The sequence below is a fragment of the Musa acuminata genome, chromosome BXJ2-1 (genome assembly GCF_036884655.1).
Source record: "Musa acuminata AAA Group cultivar baxijiao chromosome BXJ2-1, Cavendish_Baxijiao_AAA, whole genome shotgun sequence".
NCBI classification, from domain to species: domain Eukaryota; kingdom Viridiplantae; phylum Streptophyta; class Magnoliopsida; order Zingiberales; family Musaceae; genus Musa; species Musa acuminata.
In genome coordinates this window covers 7,096,151-7,113,087 of record NC_088338.1, presented here as the reverse complement: position 1 = coordinate 7,113,087, position 16,937 = coordinate 7,096,151, and the positions used below count along the sequence as shown (strand labels likewise).

The window sequence follows — 16,937 nt, the reverse complement described above, 5'->3', positions numbered from 1 at the left end:
CTGCACGACAACATTGGTTTTCGGAGCACAGCAGCAGTGCCGCGTACCACTGCTGGTGCTGCTCTCTCTCTCTGTGCAGTTCTCGTGCTTTGACCACCGCACGACTATTTTGGTTTTGGAAGCACAGCAGCAACTGCTGCTGCTCTCTCGTCTTCTGGGGCAGGCTGGTTTCTGAATCGGCCATCGGAGAAAGGGAAGGACGAAGGTGTTTTAAAGAAAATTTCAATATTAATTCAACGAATAGAGAATCAATAAAAGCTACAAAATATGTTATGAACAGAAAAAAAAAATGAGAACACCAAACCTCATGCATCGAGCTTAAACAAATACCTGGGTCAAGTTCGGCGGTGATGAGCTTTATGATGGAAGACTTTGGTGGGCAAATAGAAGAGACCAAGAAACTGCATACAGTTCAAATATCAAATCTTTGAATCTTGTAATTGACATCTGACACATAATCCTATGCAGTATATACATGTGTTGTAGGATTAACTGACTTATGTGCCACAAAAATGTGAGATAGAATGCATTACGTACAACATGTCATAGTCCATATGGGCATTAGAGAACAAGGCGATGGAACCAAAGATAAACACATCGATCACGCGAAAAATATCACAATCGGATCCCACATTCATGTCCTTTGGATAAAATTATGAGGGAAATCTCTAATTTCACTAGCAGTATTATTGACCAGTAGCTAACCAATAACTGCAGCTCCATGCACCGCAACCACAACATGCCCAGCACGATCTTTGAAGAAAAAGGGTAACTAAAGGTTTTAGGAAGGAAAAGAAAAGAAGAAAAAGGAAAAAATAATGATAAACTGAAGCCCTCAACACACAACAGGACCTAGTTCCAAATGTACATCCAACAACATGATGCAGAACTAGTTTGCCGACCTCCAGTCACAGCGGATGCCAGTTACAATACATATCGAAAAATTTGTAAAGCATGTGAGGTCTAATTTGAGAGGGGAAGAACCTTTTGTTATTTTGTAAGGAATGCAGTGGGCATAGACTACCTCCAGCAATCAAACATTTTAACATTTCAATCAGCTTGTAGACAATATAGCTGGCGAATATTCCCCGAAGCTGCATGAAAAATTTTAGAGGATCACTTCTTTAAATCATTCGAGTCTTCTGACATTATTAGAAAAGAAAAAAAGAGATAAGAACCCAGTAACTATCTTCCAGAAGAGCTATAAACATTAATGTAGAGATATGAAATGTGTTGTGAAGAAATCTAGGGCTATAGAAAGAAAGAATCTATTTGATGCTGACCCTTATATCCGAGATCAAATCAGACCTTGATGCATCCATCTGAAATCCGATATGGTCTAAATTAGATTTGGATTGAGTTTACGATCTGACAATCCAAGTAATGACCTCATCCAGCACTATAATTCACACTATGATTGGATACAGACCTGATCCAGCAATAAACAACATGACTAACTTGTCCTATATAGTATATGATTTTAATCACCTTGATAAATAGCCGGTTGTATACCCACTGCTAACTACAGCGAATAATGAACAAACAATATGAAATTATGTTAAAGTTTAACCCTAGCACACCTTACCCATCCCTTCCTCTCACCACTATGATGTTTCTCCCCGATCCTTTTTTCGCTCTCTCCTGATCTCTCACCTTATTATTCTCTATCCTCTCTCTCATACCCCCCTAGCGTACCTTACCCCTCCTTCCCTCTTGTCACTCTGAACCTTCCAAATCCCTCTGCCAATCTCTCACCTTACTAATCTCATAAGGAGCCAGTTTAAATTCAAGTCTGATCCATTTAAAACCCTGAAGATATCTACATATTATTACAAGGTATTTTACAGAGTATAGATACAATATATAACAAGACAGAGTTCATATGCTAAACGATATTGCCGCTACTTTAGGATTTAAGCCTCGATCCAATATTTATTTTGACAACTGATATGACCGGTACCATACCATTATACTGAGCAATGTCCAATCTGTACCTTCCCATATGATCAGAAACAATTTTTTTTTAAAAAAGTCAACCAATACTGGTTGGCATCATTTTTTTCTGCTACTTACCATGTATCTATAGTGCATACTAGATATCCTAATTGTAGTGTACCACGCAACATGTAATGACACCTATAGCATAGGGTATTGAAGCAAAGACTCTTATCGTTAAGCAAAGTTCTATTATGCTGGATTGAATAGTAGGAAACCGAGCTATACCATATAACCAGTCTTTAAAATGTACATGTAGGGCAGATGTTAATTCTCGCTCCCGGTTCTCATCAAGATGCACATTCCTGATAGCTTGTTGAATATCAATCAAATTTGACTTCTGGACAAAATTATAGAAAGCTTATGTTTTATCAAGAACGTGAAGAAATAAAACTAGATGCCACAATTGCAACAATCATAATATTTAGTGGACATTACCTTCTTCTGCTGGGATGCTCCATATATTTCAGGCAGTGGAAATGGGTTATCTTTTGTAGATTGTGGTAAGTCGGCTCCAAACCAGTTTGGAATCTGCAATAATATATTTTTCAACTCTTAGATACTGCATCTGTGGACTAGAAAGAAAGCCATAGAAGCATGTACTAGAATTTCAGACAAAGTACTTCACATTCAATACCCAGCTAAGCATCAATCAGTAGTCAAGGAAAAATAAATACCATCAAACTATAAGGGTACTATTTAGGCATTCACAAGAAAAAAAAGAAGGCAATACATGACATTGAAAAGGCTGTTAAAGATATGAAGTGCTCCAGTTACTAAGCAGTTGTAAAAAAAATTGAGCATACCAAGAAACTAGTAAATTGATCAGGATCAACACATGTGGCTGACTCAGCTTGAACATCTGAGATCCCTGCAGGGTGAGACAAAGAATCATGAGGATCAACCATTCCCAGCACCAAGGGTTCATCCCATCGATTGACACTTGAATCAACACCGACTTGAGCTAAGTGCTCTTCCAATTGTGAGTAAAAGGTATTAAATGGTGCAACCTGAGAAGAAAGAAATTAAAAAGAACTCAATACTGCATGATAATAGACAAATCAAGATGCTTTATTCTTAAAAAAAATGTCATAGTCCATGAACATTATCCACAACATCTAACTCTGGTGTCGATCTAAGGGTGCTTCCAGCCACTTAGTAAACATTGTACTTCATTTAATTTGAGAAGTTGCAGTAGGATGTCACTGTCAGTTGATTTGTAAAACCACAATCTCATACTTCAGTTATGGAAGCAATCATTCCTATCCAATTGTGTATCACCAGCCACCCAACTCATGTATGGGACACTATCATTTTTGGATGTACCATTTTCCAATTCCCAATAATTATAATTCACAAAAGCATGCCTTATTATATAGTGATCTTACATAACTTCCAAATGAGAAAATAATAGGATCGCTATTTCATCCATAACACTCCTCTTTTATGAGCAATATCTTTCTCAACCCCCTCAAACAAATAATATAAACATGATTCTTTACTTCTTTTTTATCTTGCAGATATCTATTTCAACATCAATTTCTTTGTTTTAAATACTGATGTTTATTTTGCATAAACAGATCAATTGGGAACATATATGAAAACCAACAAGGACTCCATCTATGTATGATTTCCAAACCAACATAAAAGATGTCGTCCCCACTCATCTATATTTCCACGCTTTGAAAATCATGCATATTTGACATCAATAATTTTATATAGATGGGGTCCACTCTTTCAATTTAAAAATAAGAGATCACCGATAGATAAAGGACATTAAAAACAAAAGGTGAAACAAAAAGGAATCAATATTTCTTACTTGTAATTTATGATTATCTCCAACAATAAGAGGTTGTTGATTAACCCCCAAATAAAACACACATTCTCTACAGTTTGCAATGCAAATGCGCTTTGCAGCTACAATAACCTGTACCCTTTCACAATGCTCCACTCTAACAGCCTAATGAATTTATAGAAAAAACACATGTTAGATCAAAAAACAAAACAATAAAACAGCATGAGCAAAACTTCATGTGCCAAGAGTAAATAACATAAACATGGCTAGCAACGTGAGGAATTTTTACATAAAACAATAGTAAAATATAATAATTTGTTGTTCTATATAATTAACGTTGCCAACTCGGTCTATACCATATTTTAACAATGATTTAACATTTAGCAATATGTTACCATAAGGGAAAATATATGCAAACTAAGAAGGCAAATTAAATATTTGACAATAACTGGTCCTAAACTAATATATATGAAATCATTGGGCAGTAGATTATACAAAACAATAAATTTTGAAAGAATATAGCAAGCATAGCAAGATATCTAGGTTTCTCCAATTCTTTTCAATTGAGACAATCTCTACAATAACTATGGTTCAAGAAAATGATGCTTGTTCAAACTTACATTAAGTCAACTTGAAACTTACCTTTCTATATGTTACAAAAAGTTTAAAGCATCTATTTAAAGATAATGTATAACATTTTTTGGCACATAGAATTTGTTGAAGAAATCATGTGGAGTGAAGGTTCAATATTCAAATATATGTGACATGAATTTAGTAGCTCTGATCTTTTATAAATTTGTGCCACCAATCCGTATTTTAAGCTGCTCAATTACAGTATTCAGAAAAATTCTAGGATTCAAATATATGACACTTCAATAGTTTTAGTTGTCACTTAAAAGTTCAGCAACCAATCTATGCCTTCTTATTCCTCTTACTGAAAAGAATTTTGCAATTCGATATTTAATTATGCAGCTGCATATATAAGTGACCAGGAAACCATGCCACATATACAACATCCAGCAGCAAGGCATGGCAAATATCTGGCTACATATAACCTCACTCCTTGATGATCTACGTGCTGTTGGATATTTGGATCTCTCTTTTATCCAAATGATAGGACCACATAACACAAGTCTGTGGCAGCATAGAACCTTATAATCATTGATGATCTAAGTGCAGTTGGCTTAATCTTTTCCTACTTAATACCTTGTTCAGAAATTGTATCAAGTGGGTAGTAAGACACAGGAACTTTTGATAAAGAGACCTATTTGGAAAGAAGTACGAGGCATTCTTGCCAGACTGTGCTTTCTCTAAACCTCTTATTTGACCCGTTGAGTATGCCATTGACAAGCTTGTGGAGTACATATATATATAGTTTCTACCAATATCTTATTGTTATAAAACATATCCATCTTATTTGTATATTTGGTACAGTAAGTTCTTCAGATGGTTTGTGCTTCATATGTGTGTAACTTGCTACACTAAGCTTGACTAAAAAGGGCAGCTGAGTGCATGGAGGTTCCTGTCATTGTAGGGTCTATAGTTTCCGTGACTCAAAAACTAGTCATTCAGACTGCAAAAAGAAAGTGGGCAAAATATGTATTGTTCTAGTACCACATGGAATGCTGCTCTAAACTGGTCATTGATAAGAACAATGAGGTGTGAATAAACATATGACATACCTTACCAATGGCACCAAGAACAATAGTTGCATCAGAACACCCATAAATCGTCGCATATCTCAAGGGTGCCAATATGTATATCACTGAATCATGGCAATTTAACACCTGCAGCATAATAACTTTATTCTCAAGCAGAACCAAATAAAGCTGACATCAAACCACAAAAGCTGACTACACCATGATGGAACTTCAACTATAGCAATGTATCAAACACGAGCAGAGATAAACCAATGTAAAGCATGTCAATACATCTAGCCTAGTATGAAATGGTGGATGTTGTAAACTCGATTGTAGACTCCTAATGCCAATGTCAATGCTCATTACACATCAGATTTACAATGATATACCAGGTGTGCCATCCTGTATGTTCCTACTAGCAGAACATGAACTGCACACTTTGCATGAAAGATACATGTAGATGCCTAGAAGTGGCTAACTTTGGTTTGTTTACATCTAGCACAAATCAGGCTGGTTATGGAGAAGGGATCAGAAAAAAAGGGCTTCATAGAGAGTAGGGGTTGGAAACATTGCTGCACCAAACTCAGTGAGATTAAAAAGAAGACAGGGTAGTGAGTTAGTCATGCCCAAATTGAGTCTGATATGGTTAAATAAATATGTATACATGACATATCAGTATGCATCAGAATTTGGTTAATCCACAACTTCTGGATGTGCATATCGATATGTCAAGTTTCAATCAAATCTGGACATCCAAATTCCAACATATCTAAAAATGTCAAACAAACTGATATTAATCTAAGAAAAGTTCTATTTGATTATTTTCATTTAGTTTTTTTTCACATGCTTCTTTTGTTTTTCGCATTTGCTCTAAAATTTTCCCATCCAATAAAAATGATTGATATATATGAACTATTTTCTTAATTATTCGTCTCATGATATCTCACATTCATAAACATCCATAATTTCCTAGAATCTAACATGAAATTGCATACACAGCATATCACGTTTACACCCATATTTATTTAGAACAAATATGGTTACAAAATTTGTATTTGGTTAATATACATATGTGAATCTGTACCTGCTAATTAAAAATTGGAAACGGTCATTTTCATCCTAAGAAGACACCATGTGAATTGTGTAGATGCGTATAACTCTTTTTATGTTTTATACCCTGCTAGCAGCTTATAAATATATGCTGAAATTTTGATTTACACCAGATTACCATACTATAGTCCACCATCTGGCCAAAACTTAATATGGATTGAGATTGTCAACCTTTAATCGAAGGTTTACTTCAGACCATCAGATCAATATACAAATACTATAGCAATAAGAGGGACGTGTATAAATGAAAGGTACAGCAATGTCGCCTTACCTTTATGGAATGCCCTTTAATATCACATGGCTGCTTCACCACTGAAGATTTTGACACACCCTCGACAAAAGTTGTACTCGTAGAGTACGCTGAATTAGAAGACACAGAGGTGCCAGGAGGCAAGCTGCTGCTTTGGACTCTTGTATGACTTAAGCAGGCATCAGCCATAGGCACATCCAAGTCTGAAGAATTCTGCATTCCGTTTTCCTTTGCTAATACCTTTTCAGCATTATGTTCCAACGAAGCAACTATGTTTTGAACAATCCAATCATGGACTTGGCCAGCAGAAACAGGAACAGCAGGCATGTCTGGATCTGAATTAGCAAAAAAAGGAGCTGCTTGGGTCAATGGAATTCCTTCGGAGAAATGGAGGAGGAAACCAAGGTGTTCAAATCTTTCCATTGTCAAAACCTATAAACCAGACATTAAACCAAAAACAATTACCAAAAAGATGTCACATTGACACGAAAATAATTGTACTAGTATGTGACATCTTGAAAGAACTCAAATGATCTGTGAAGGAAGACTTGTGCAAAAGTCAACTATTTATAGAATAACAAATATTTAGTCATCTAAAAAAGAAACAGACGGTAAGAGACATGTACATGCATGGGCAAAAATTCATTCACAGAAAACCCCAAAAGATGACTGCAAAGGGTTTCACCAACAGCTGGTGAAGCAATCCTTTGAGCCTACATGTCAAACGACCTAGTATACATACATATGCACAAAGTTCTTAAGCTCTTCCACATTTGAAGTGTGCCAAATCATGATTTAGATAAGCACATAGCTCAAGATAAACTTGTCACTGAATTAGGTTTCTGCAAGACAGGTAACTAGGCATGTTATCTTCAACAATCTGATAGAATTTCAAGCTCCTTTGTATCTAACATTCCTCATTATATAGCTTTGGCAAAGAAATATCCCCCGATTGATGCAGATTTTAAATAGGTGAAGATATTTTACCAAGATTCTCAACTACCGTAAACAAATTATGAAAATGCAATTTTAGGATACTCCAATGGTACAAGAAGATATGGAAAGTAAATTGGCATGATCTGAAGACTGTAAAATTCATAATTACATGTAAATATAGGCTACAGAAGAGGTAAAAAAAGGGGAAAAAAATGAGTAGAAAGCATTAGTGTGTCCTAATATGACAAACCAGAGACTCATCGCCCTCCCCTTCAACAGACTCTGCCAAAAGGGTAACAATATTGGCCATATGCTTCTGTAAGTATGATAACTGATGAGCTTCTTCATCTGCTTGTGAAGGCATAAAACGACGACTGTTACTGCGTACAAGCTGCCACACAATTTACCAAGTTAGGATACAGAAGACTTTTTTTTTCCATTCATCAAAATAGTACATGTGATTGGTACTATGGTGAGAAGACTTATCATGACCTGACAAAATATACCAAAGCACAGCATGACTACAAATTAAAGCAATCGGACACAAGTTTCTTGAATCACATTTATGTGATCCAAATTTCATAAATAGAAAATGAATTCTTCACTTAATCAATTCAAAGAAAATTGTTTCAATGCTGATTTCAGTGAGCATATCCAGCTTTCTACTTGAACAACAAATGAAATCAAGACTCAAGAAACTTGTACCATCAATGTAGAGTTGAAAAAAAGTGATCAAAATAAGAAATAATGAGCTACAACCACAAACAGAACTTCCACCATCAATGGTTTCAATCTCTATGATTTTTGAGGTCTCAGAATATAAGATGTTTGTATATTACAAATTTCCACAAATCAGCATATGATAACATCTCCAGAGGTGACCGAATGAAGAAAGAACATTATTGTGGAAGAATTAACTTGAAAAATATCTAGATACCTTCATCAATTGGATGGTAACAATGAAGTACCTATTTATAATATGAATTAGTACCACTTCCCCTTTTTCTATTTCTTCCTTCTCTTGAAGGAGGAGAAGATTCTAGCTTGATAAATTCTATGAAAGTTTTAGAAGTTACTTTTTTTTCTTTTGTCTAAAAAATGCAATCATTTCAGTTTGAACTAAGATTACCTTTTGTTTTCTAATCCTTGGTCCAAATTTTTAGGTCAGAAATTCATTCATATAATTGAAGCACAATTCGGCCCTATTCAACTTATCAGCTAATCCAATCCAGACACAATTTGTTTGACATATATATCATATCTTATTCTCATCGATTGAATTCGATTATAGTTAATATTTGTATTATAAAGAAATGGTTCATTGACTAGTGCCCTCCTATGACAAGTTTCTGGGTCCATTTTTGATCTACCACTCCTGCTTCACATAATGAACTGTACTGTATTATTCAAAGTCTCATGATACATGATTGAACACACCTGTCCAAGAGTGCAACATTTAGACCCACAACAGCTCTTCAACTAGTTCAGATATTATCATTTAGCTAGAACGATCTGATGGCACATGCTTGTAGAGCAATTGGAAAGTAACTCAAATGTTACTTAAATCATCTATAACTAATTATATATTTATTAATATAAATATATATATCACAAACAATTGCTAGATAGTTATTATCGAGATTTCTCAGATTCTTCTATTCTGCATTCAACAAGCAAGTCCTAAATGTTTGCCAGGAGGTTTCAATCATTAAATTGAACTCTGTCTCGTTGGCAACAATTTATTTACAACCACAACACTGTCATGCACCACGATATCAATCTAAATTATTGAAGTTAGATCTTATCAAGCTTTATTCGTGGCATCTAATGACGAAAATTTTCATTAGAAAGCAAAATTCGTAACCAAATGCTGAATGACTGAACGAACTCGTACAAATTAGAACAGTTCCCCAACCTGAATTGGTGACAGGGCAGAGAGGTAGCCATCGAAGGCTGATGTCGAGGGCCAGACATCAGCAATAGCAGCCGAGTCCTTGTGCGGACGGGGGACCAACCGCTTGTAAGACTGGATGCAGAGGAAGAGAACAAGAACGTGCACGTCGGCAGTCCCGTCAGGATCAGGTTCGGAAGGTAGGACGGAGGCAAGGGTGTCGAGGGCAAGGCGAGCGTAGTCGAGCGAGATCTGTAGCGCATCAGCGAGGCTGGTGGCGTCGACGCGGTGTGGAGAGGGGATGGATCTGCGGAGAAGCTTGTCGGCAAGAGCCGCTAGGGTTAGGGTGCCGTCTGAGAAAATGAGCTTGGGGATAGGAAGGAGGCCGTGCTCGAAGGGCTCGCGTCGAGGGCGGAGGAGCAACTGAAGGGAGCCTCCGGCGGCAGTGGGGGTGGGCGCGCCGGAGGAGGGAGGAGACGAGGCGGCGGCGATCGAGGGCTCCACCTGGTCTTCGACCATCGTTTCTTCTTTTCTTTTAGAGAAATTTAGAGAGAGAGAGAGAGAACCATATAATTCTACTACATAGGTCACGGGATGGTGCGAGGGAAGCCGACAACGTGTCCGCTCGAGTAGGATAGGGAGGGACACGTAGCGGAGGTAGAATTCGGGTCCGGATTCGAACACGCTGTCTCAGGCCGACACACAATCAGGAAAAAAGCGCTTCCCACTGGCTAACATCATGGGTTCCACATTTAAACAAGCCGCACGAGAATCATGATCCGCTTTAACTATCATTAACACCCATCATCATAATAATAATAATGATATACATGAAGTAATTCTTAAACAACTTCTAAGAGCATATGAGGAGCTTCTAATATTTTTTTTTATTTCATATAATTCCTTATGCTTTTTGACTTCCTGTGGATCAAAAGATATCTTAAAAGTTTTGAGATAGGTTAAACATGTTAAAAAAGTATTTGTTGAATAACCTAATTTTTGTTCCAATTAAATTGAATTATTTTTACTAGTGCACAAAATCTAAAGTGTTTATGGTCTATTTGTTACTATAATAGAAGCAAAGCATCAAACCACACACAACTATTCTATAGGATGAGATATAACAATTTAAATGGCATATATTTGAGAATCAACTAGTCGGCTTGAATCAAAGTTTCATGTTACTTAAAAAATCTTTCAAAATATATATCTAGTTATCAGCATATTACAATAATCATCTTTTAAGAACAGTAAGATGTGTGTATCATAGTCTAATATGGTTAAAGAAAATAAGAGAGAAGAACGAAGAAAATCTATCCGGATACATTTGACAAGCAAAAAACTAGTGGACAATGGAAACTACACCATCTATGTAGACCCACAACACGTAGATTTAGTCCCACTCGAAGGCTCCTGACCAGGGACTACTATCTCGGTTCCTTTGAGCAGGCTTGAGTTTCCAGTAGAGTCAGACCCATCATTAGCAACAAGGGATTTCTTGCTCGTGATCCGATAGATATCAGTGAGCACGGTTAGAAAAGCACTCTCAACATTAGTGGCCTCAAGAGCGGAAGTCTCCATGAAAAAGAGATTCTCGCGCTGGGCGAACTCCTTGGCATCGTCGATTGGCACAGCACGAAGAGTTCCGAGATCAGACTTATTTCCAATGAGCATTATCACAATGTTTCTATCAGTGTGCCCCCGTAGTTCCTCCAGCCATCTCGTCATATGGTCAAACGACTGTCGTTTCGTGATATCATAGACCAACATTGCCCCCACTGCGCCTCTGTAGTAAGCACTTGTTACTGCTCGGTACCTATCAGTAATCACCATAGGAACTTCAATGTATCAGAATTCAGAGCCATGGAGAACAAAATCAGAAGAAGAAATACAGCTATTTAAGATTTTGAAGTATTGATCATTAAGATGTGGACATTACTACTGTCCAATACTAAAGCATATTCGTTCGGCCATAGTTCTCTATTCCAGAACTGAGATATTGCGAATATGTATTCACTGAAATACTCACCAGACTAGATCCAGAAAAATGGGCCTAGATTAACTTAGGGCAAAATAGCAAGTTCTATGTTCTGTCATTTTTGTTCACTAGATTAGATAGCCATAGCATCCGACTCTATGTTGGCCAATCATGAAGCTGCACTATTATGACCTCAGTACGAAGAGTTGAACCACAAAAACAGCCTCTACATCTAAGAATGAGGCTATCAATGCTCCCAGTGGGGAGCCTTGGACACTAGGCCGACCTGTGTCATAGCAGACAGATGGAAACATGAAAGAATCCAGGAAGTAAAAGTAAATGGCAGCAACAAGTGGCATATTCCTTAAATGTCTCATGTATCATGGCAAGTGACTCAGGTAGTCCAAGGTGGTACCACAACCCAAAAAACAACCAATTAAACCAATCCCTCATATACCACAAACCAAGATAAGCAGCATATCCTGTTCCTATACTTGCACCATGATCTAGCATATTATACTTCCTAACTATCATTAAGAATTTGCCCCAGTTGTTCTCTCATTAATTAACACAAAATAATGTGAAACAACACAAGCCAAGTAAGCTGAACTTGAATGTACATAGTAAGTTCATCTATTGTTACTGCACAAAGACAAGGTTATAATAAAAGGGAACTCAATGTTCTCTGATGCAAATTAGCTATTCATCCTACACTATTAATCATGTATGTGTAATTTAAAAAAAAATCTCCATAACAACTCACTGTATAATTTTTAATTGTTCCTGTTGTTTTGTTTTTGTTTTTGTTTTTTCATTGATTCGCTTCACAAGTAAACAGATTTTTTTAAATTGACATTCATACACTAAAAATAAAATGACTTTAGAAACAGTCATTTAGTATCTTATTTTTTATAATCACTCTTTTAATTCCATACTAATTTACCTACTTGATCAGTTTAATTTTAGATATCTAATCCATACCCAAAGAACTTTTCATTCAATTCTGTGACATCTGTTCGATTCTTGAACTTTTGTCTAAATCACTTCCATCAAGAGGTAAAAGTCATCTACGCCAGATACAAACTCCAGTTGTACATTTCGGGACCTTCCATACCAAAACTCAAATAAACAATCATCAAAACATTCAAAATTCACTCAAGTGATGTTAACATACTTTGGAGACCATTTCACTAATCAAGAGGCAAATGAGAGAAAGCCCAAACATAAAGTGGTTTACATTTAGATCGTTATATGCTCATTATGTGCTACCTTTCATCTCAACCATACTAGATGTTGTCCATAATGCAGCAAGCATGATCTATTAATAAGTAGCACGGTCCTATTTTTTTAGATTCCCACTCATTTCATTCCTCAATGATAATCAAGGATTGTCAAGGCTCATGAACCATGTTAGTTACCTCTCATGTACCCAGTTTCCTAAAAATTTAAAAACATAATAAAATCTAGAGAAACTTATCAACACATTGAAGAATATTATTGATGGACACATAAATATCCTACAGAATTCCATGGTGTATATACATTCCAGTTCCAAGTACACTAGCTATGTCCTGGTGTAGCAATACATCAAATAACATGTGTTGTGCCAATTCAGACTATATTTCTGAGGCACTAGGTAGTTCACTTTTTACTACTAGATTGTTAAACAAGTTAATATCCAACCACCTCCATTCTTCAATGTTTTAGTCCTTTGTTGTCACTTACTGAGTTGGGTTTTAGACATCTCTAGACAAACATTAGTGTTTAAGAAGAAGTCTCAGATGTCTGAATTTAGACCTAAAGTCTTTAAGACATCCTCACTGTAAGAAGCTATTGTTTATTACAAGGATGTAACATATCATTGTCCGAAATCACCCATGGTGCTGTATTCCACAGTTTGATCTTTTACGCAATTTTGTCAAGGCAAAAGGAAGAGTTAGATTAATGTGTGATTACAAGCCTGGATGAAGCTGACAAACATTGCTTGATGGTGCAAAGTAGCTATCAAATTATCATCGGTCTCTAACGTGGGTGATGATTCCCCAATTGAAGAGAGATTTATGCATGGGGCTACTAGAATGCTCTTCTTCTATTTATGTGTAAAAACTTTTAGACAACAATCATTAAATTTGATCCCAATTTGGATCATCCGAAGCCCTACGGTGTCTCACTTAGGGGTTGACCTACATTTAGTTTGAGGATTTTTTATGTTCCTAAAGGTCTTCTGTTGCATTTATCATTTTCTTTTCTTTTTTGAATTATAATGTTGAATTTGACCTTTTCTATTTCTTCACCCAAATTATGCTAACTCCTGGTGAATAAAAAAAACAAGCAGTCGATTCACGAGACATTGAATTCGTATAACTATGAACCAAAACATTAGTTGCATAACCAAAAATGTACCAGGTAGCCAAATCAGACCAACAGCAAAAAGAAAAATTGCATTAGATATGACAAATTATTCCAAACAATGAAAAGAAATTGAGATACTAAGCGTTTTGGCTTCCACCAATGGCAAGCTCAGAATGATATTGGTAGGACATCTCCGTTGTATTCAATCTTATTGATTGTAACCTCTGTCTGGCCGAACAAGATGTTTAGAGTCAAAGCACTTGTATCAACAAGAAGATCAATTCATCGACATCGGGTAGGCCAGAGTACCCAATTAAAGATCAACCAGCACCAAATTCATGGGGCTAAAAGAAACCCAATAAATACGAACAGATTGGAAATCATTTAACCTGGTCTCACACAATCACATGCAGGATGAGAGAGGATCCGGAAACGTCATCTTGATCGACCAAATCAGGTAAAAGAATAAGCCAGAAACAAGAAAGAAAGAGGAACGAGAGAAAGGGGATTTGAAGAGGGAGATTAAGAGCGAACCTCTCTTGGCCGGCGGTGTCCCAGATCTGGGCCTTGATGGTCTTGTGGTCGATGGTGATGGTGCGGGTCTGGAACTCGACGCCGATGGTAGCCTTGGAGTCGATGCTGAACTCGTTGCGGGAGAAGCGGGCGAGCAGCTGCGACTTGCCCACCGCCGAGTCCCCAATCAGCACCACCTTGAACACGTAGTCGATCTTCTGGTTGAACTCCCCGTAGTGGTTCCGGCTGCTGCTACTCCCCAACGACATCCTCCCTCCCTCGCTCCCTCCCCTTCTCTCTCTCTATCTCTCAACCTCGATCCCAAGAAATCGATCGATCGATCGATCGAGGGCAAAGGAACCACAACAGCGACGACGACGATCGCCACCAAAGGCGACGACGGAAGAAGAATCACTCTCTCGATCTACGTATGCGAATTGTAATGGTTTCTCCGGGCGCCAAAAGGACCAGAAAACGGAACGGGTTGAGTTGGGGTGCAAAGGGGAGGAGAATGGAAGTCGTTCCTGGACGACCAAGCTATAGCTACTCATTTGACGTACCTCGAAGCTACCTTCCTTATAATTGTAGAAACGAAGTGAAATTTACTGGAGCCCAACGTCTCACCAGTCTGAAACCTGGTGAAGTCATGGGTACGATTCGTTGTGGTTGCACATCAAATTCCTAGAAAAAAGGTTCGATGTTCTTCCTTTTTTTCTTACTTTTTCAGGGGAAAAAAAATTAAAATTAATACTATATATATATATATATATATACATATATATATATATATATATATATCTTAAAAGTTTATGGTTATATCCATTCATCTAAAACTGTTGGTAATAATAATAATATAATTATATTATTATAATAAAAATAAAAAACAACTATATCGAAGACAATGATTTATTGACTTTGATAAACTACTTGTCAATTGCATATCAAGACAATTATAACGAGGAATAGATCATTATAATGGAAGTCATCCCATGTGTTCATGGTTGTTGACTAGGAATAGATCATTATACTTTATTTTCATTTGTTTGATTTGATATTGAAATTGGAATTCATCATTCAGTATAATGAGACTTTTGATAACCCCTCTAATGATCTTAATGTCTAAAACGACTTTGTGAATCTTTTCTCATGGATGATATTTATATTGAGAGGAAGAAAGTATATGATAAAATATATTCCATCTATAAAAATATTTTTTTAAAATATTTTCTTTTTCAAAATAAGTTTTAAATATAATATTATATTATATTAAAATTATTTTAATTTGTAATAGGATGATTTTCTCAGAAAACCTCACTTTTTTATTTTTTTTTAAGATGATATTTTTTTCTCAAATGATACCCATTTTTTTTAATCCCATAAATATTCTTATTCTTCCTTCTTTTATTACTTTCATTATTGTTTCCATCACGAGGTAAGAAAAAGATGATGAGAGAAAAAAAAAAGAAAGAGAAGGAGAACGAAGATAGAGACGATATGAAAAGATAAACGATAGGAAATGAAACGGAAGGAGGTAACGAAAAGGATTCAAATAATTTGTCAGATGATTTGGGGTCTGCAGTTGCTGTAGAATTAGGAGGTCTATTTTGTGGAACAAGATTTTTTTTGTAAGGGAAAATATACTTTATTGATCATTCTAAAATTGAGCAGCAATAAGATCAACTACATTAAAAAAAAAAATTATGATTTATATATATAAAAAGAGACAACCTATGAGCTTGGAAACCATTCAAAATGGAAAATTGATTTAACAAGGTTTTTATATAAGAAATAATAGTCTTAAAAACTTATAATTCTCTCACTTAAAAACTTAACATCTTCATTAATAACCTAACATCATAAAAAATTAAACTTGTAGCATAGTGCACATGAGGTCTTGATGATACCAGGTGATTTATATTTCTAATTTCGTTTACGGATAGTTTTTATCTATTCAAACCTTTTGTTACGCTTCAATATTATTTATTATGATCTAATTTGATGAAATAATTATCATATTAACTTATTTTGTATAGATGGTCAATCCAAAATATTTAAGTTAAGGGAAACAATAATAAGCCGTTAAATATAAATCAATCTAAATATTTTTTCCATTGCATGAAAGAATCCATGAGTGAAGTGCAGGGAAGTTTGTCCATTACAAAGTGCATTCTTCAACACAGATTCCTTCCTCCCGGCTCATGACTGGTACTCCATTGGACGTTAAGTGTACATGGAAAGGTCTTCCTAACCTTTCACACACTTCCAAGAGCTCCTCCTTTGAAGATATCAGACATTGAGCGACCCACTACTGTAACTGGACAGGAAAAGCTTTCCATCAGCCCATCACCGTCAATGAAGTCTCAGTCGAAGAATTAAATGGAGGGAAAAAGCCAATCCTCCTAAACTCGGTTTTGAGGGTTAAATTGTATTGATTTCTGGCCTAAGTTGGTATCATCACACAGACTGCTGAATTCACT

General features: G+C 36.2%; 2 protein-coding genes across 3 annotated transcripts; both read right to left on the bottom strand.

Moving 5' to 3' along the window:
- Positions 1 to 613: 613 nt before the first annotated feature.
- On the bottom strand, positions 614 to 10,179 carry LOC135598690 (uncharacterized). Of its 2 annotated transcripts, XM_065092893.1 has the most exons (9): positions 9,642 to 10,178; positions 7,977 to 8,117; positions 6,812 to 7,222; positions 5,473 to 5,577; positions 3,815 to 3,955; positions 2,802 to 3,005; positions 2,434 to 2,526; positions 2,224 to 2,335; positions 614 to 1,094 (listed from the first exon to the last, which is right to left on the bottom strand). In XM_065092893.1, exons 1-9 carry the CDS (start codon positions 10,134 to 10,136, stop codon positions 1,051 to 1,053), a joined length of 1,746 nt encoding a protein of 581 aa, XP_064948965.1. In that variant the 5' UTR covers positions 10,137 to 10,178; the 3' UTR covers positions 614 to 1,050. The 2 variants fall into 2 exon arrangements, with proteins under 2 accessions (XP_064948965.1, XP_064948964.1); XM_065092892.1 differs by lacking the exon at positions 2,224 to 2,335 and having other exon boundaries at positions 800 to 1,094; positions 9,642 to 10,179.
- Positions 10,180 to 10,780: 601 nt separating this feature from the next.
- On the bottom strand, positions 10,781 to 14,996 carry LOC135598689 (ras-related protein RGP1-like). The gene is made up of 2 exons (XM_065092891.1): positions 14,482 to 14,996; positions 10,781 to 11,433 (listed from the first exon to the last, which is right to left on the bottom strand). The coding sequence occupies exons 1-2, from the start codon at positions 14,727 to 14,729 to the stop codon at positions 10,986 to 10,988; spliced, it is 696 nt and encodes a 231-aa protein (XP_064948963.1). The 5' UTR covers positions 14,730 to 14,996; the 3' UTR covers positions 10,781 to 10,985.
- Positions 14,997 to 16,937: the final 1,941 nt, after the last annotated feature.

What these genes read in the sequence shown, in the direction of transcription:
- LOC135598690 (XM_065092892.1), bottom strand. Translation starts at nt 10,136, where the DNA reads ATGGTCGAAGACCAGGTGGAGCCCTCGATCGCCGCCGCCTCGTCTCCT. An exon ending in TTAAAGGGCATTCCATAAAG is followed by an intron (nt 5,578 to 6,811) that starts GTAAGGCGACAT and finishes ATTATGCTGCAG; the next exon opens with GTGTTAAATTGCCATGATTC. An exon ending in TTCTTGGTGCCATTGGTAAG is followed by an intron (nt 3,956 to 5,472) that starts GTATGTCATATG and finishes TAAATTCATTAG; the next exon opens with GCTGTTAGAGTGGAGCATTG.
- LOC135598689 (XM_065092891.1), bottom strand. Translation starts at nt 14,729, where the DNA reads ATGTCGTTGGGGAGTAGCAGCAGCCGGAACCACTACGGGGAGTTCAAC. An exon ending in GACACCGCCGGCCAAGAGAG is followed by an intron (nt 11,434 to 14,481) that starts GTTCGCTCTTAA and finishes GATTACTGATAG; the next exon opens with GTACCGAGCAGTAACAAGTG.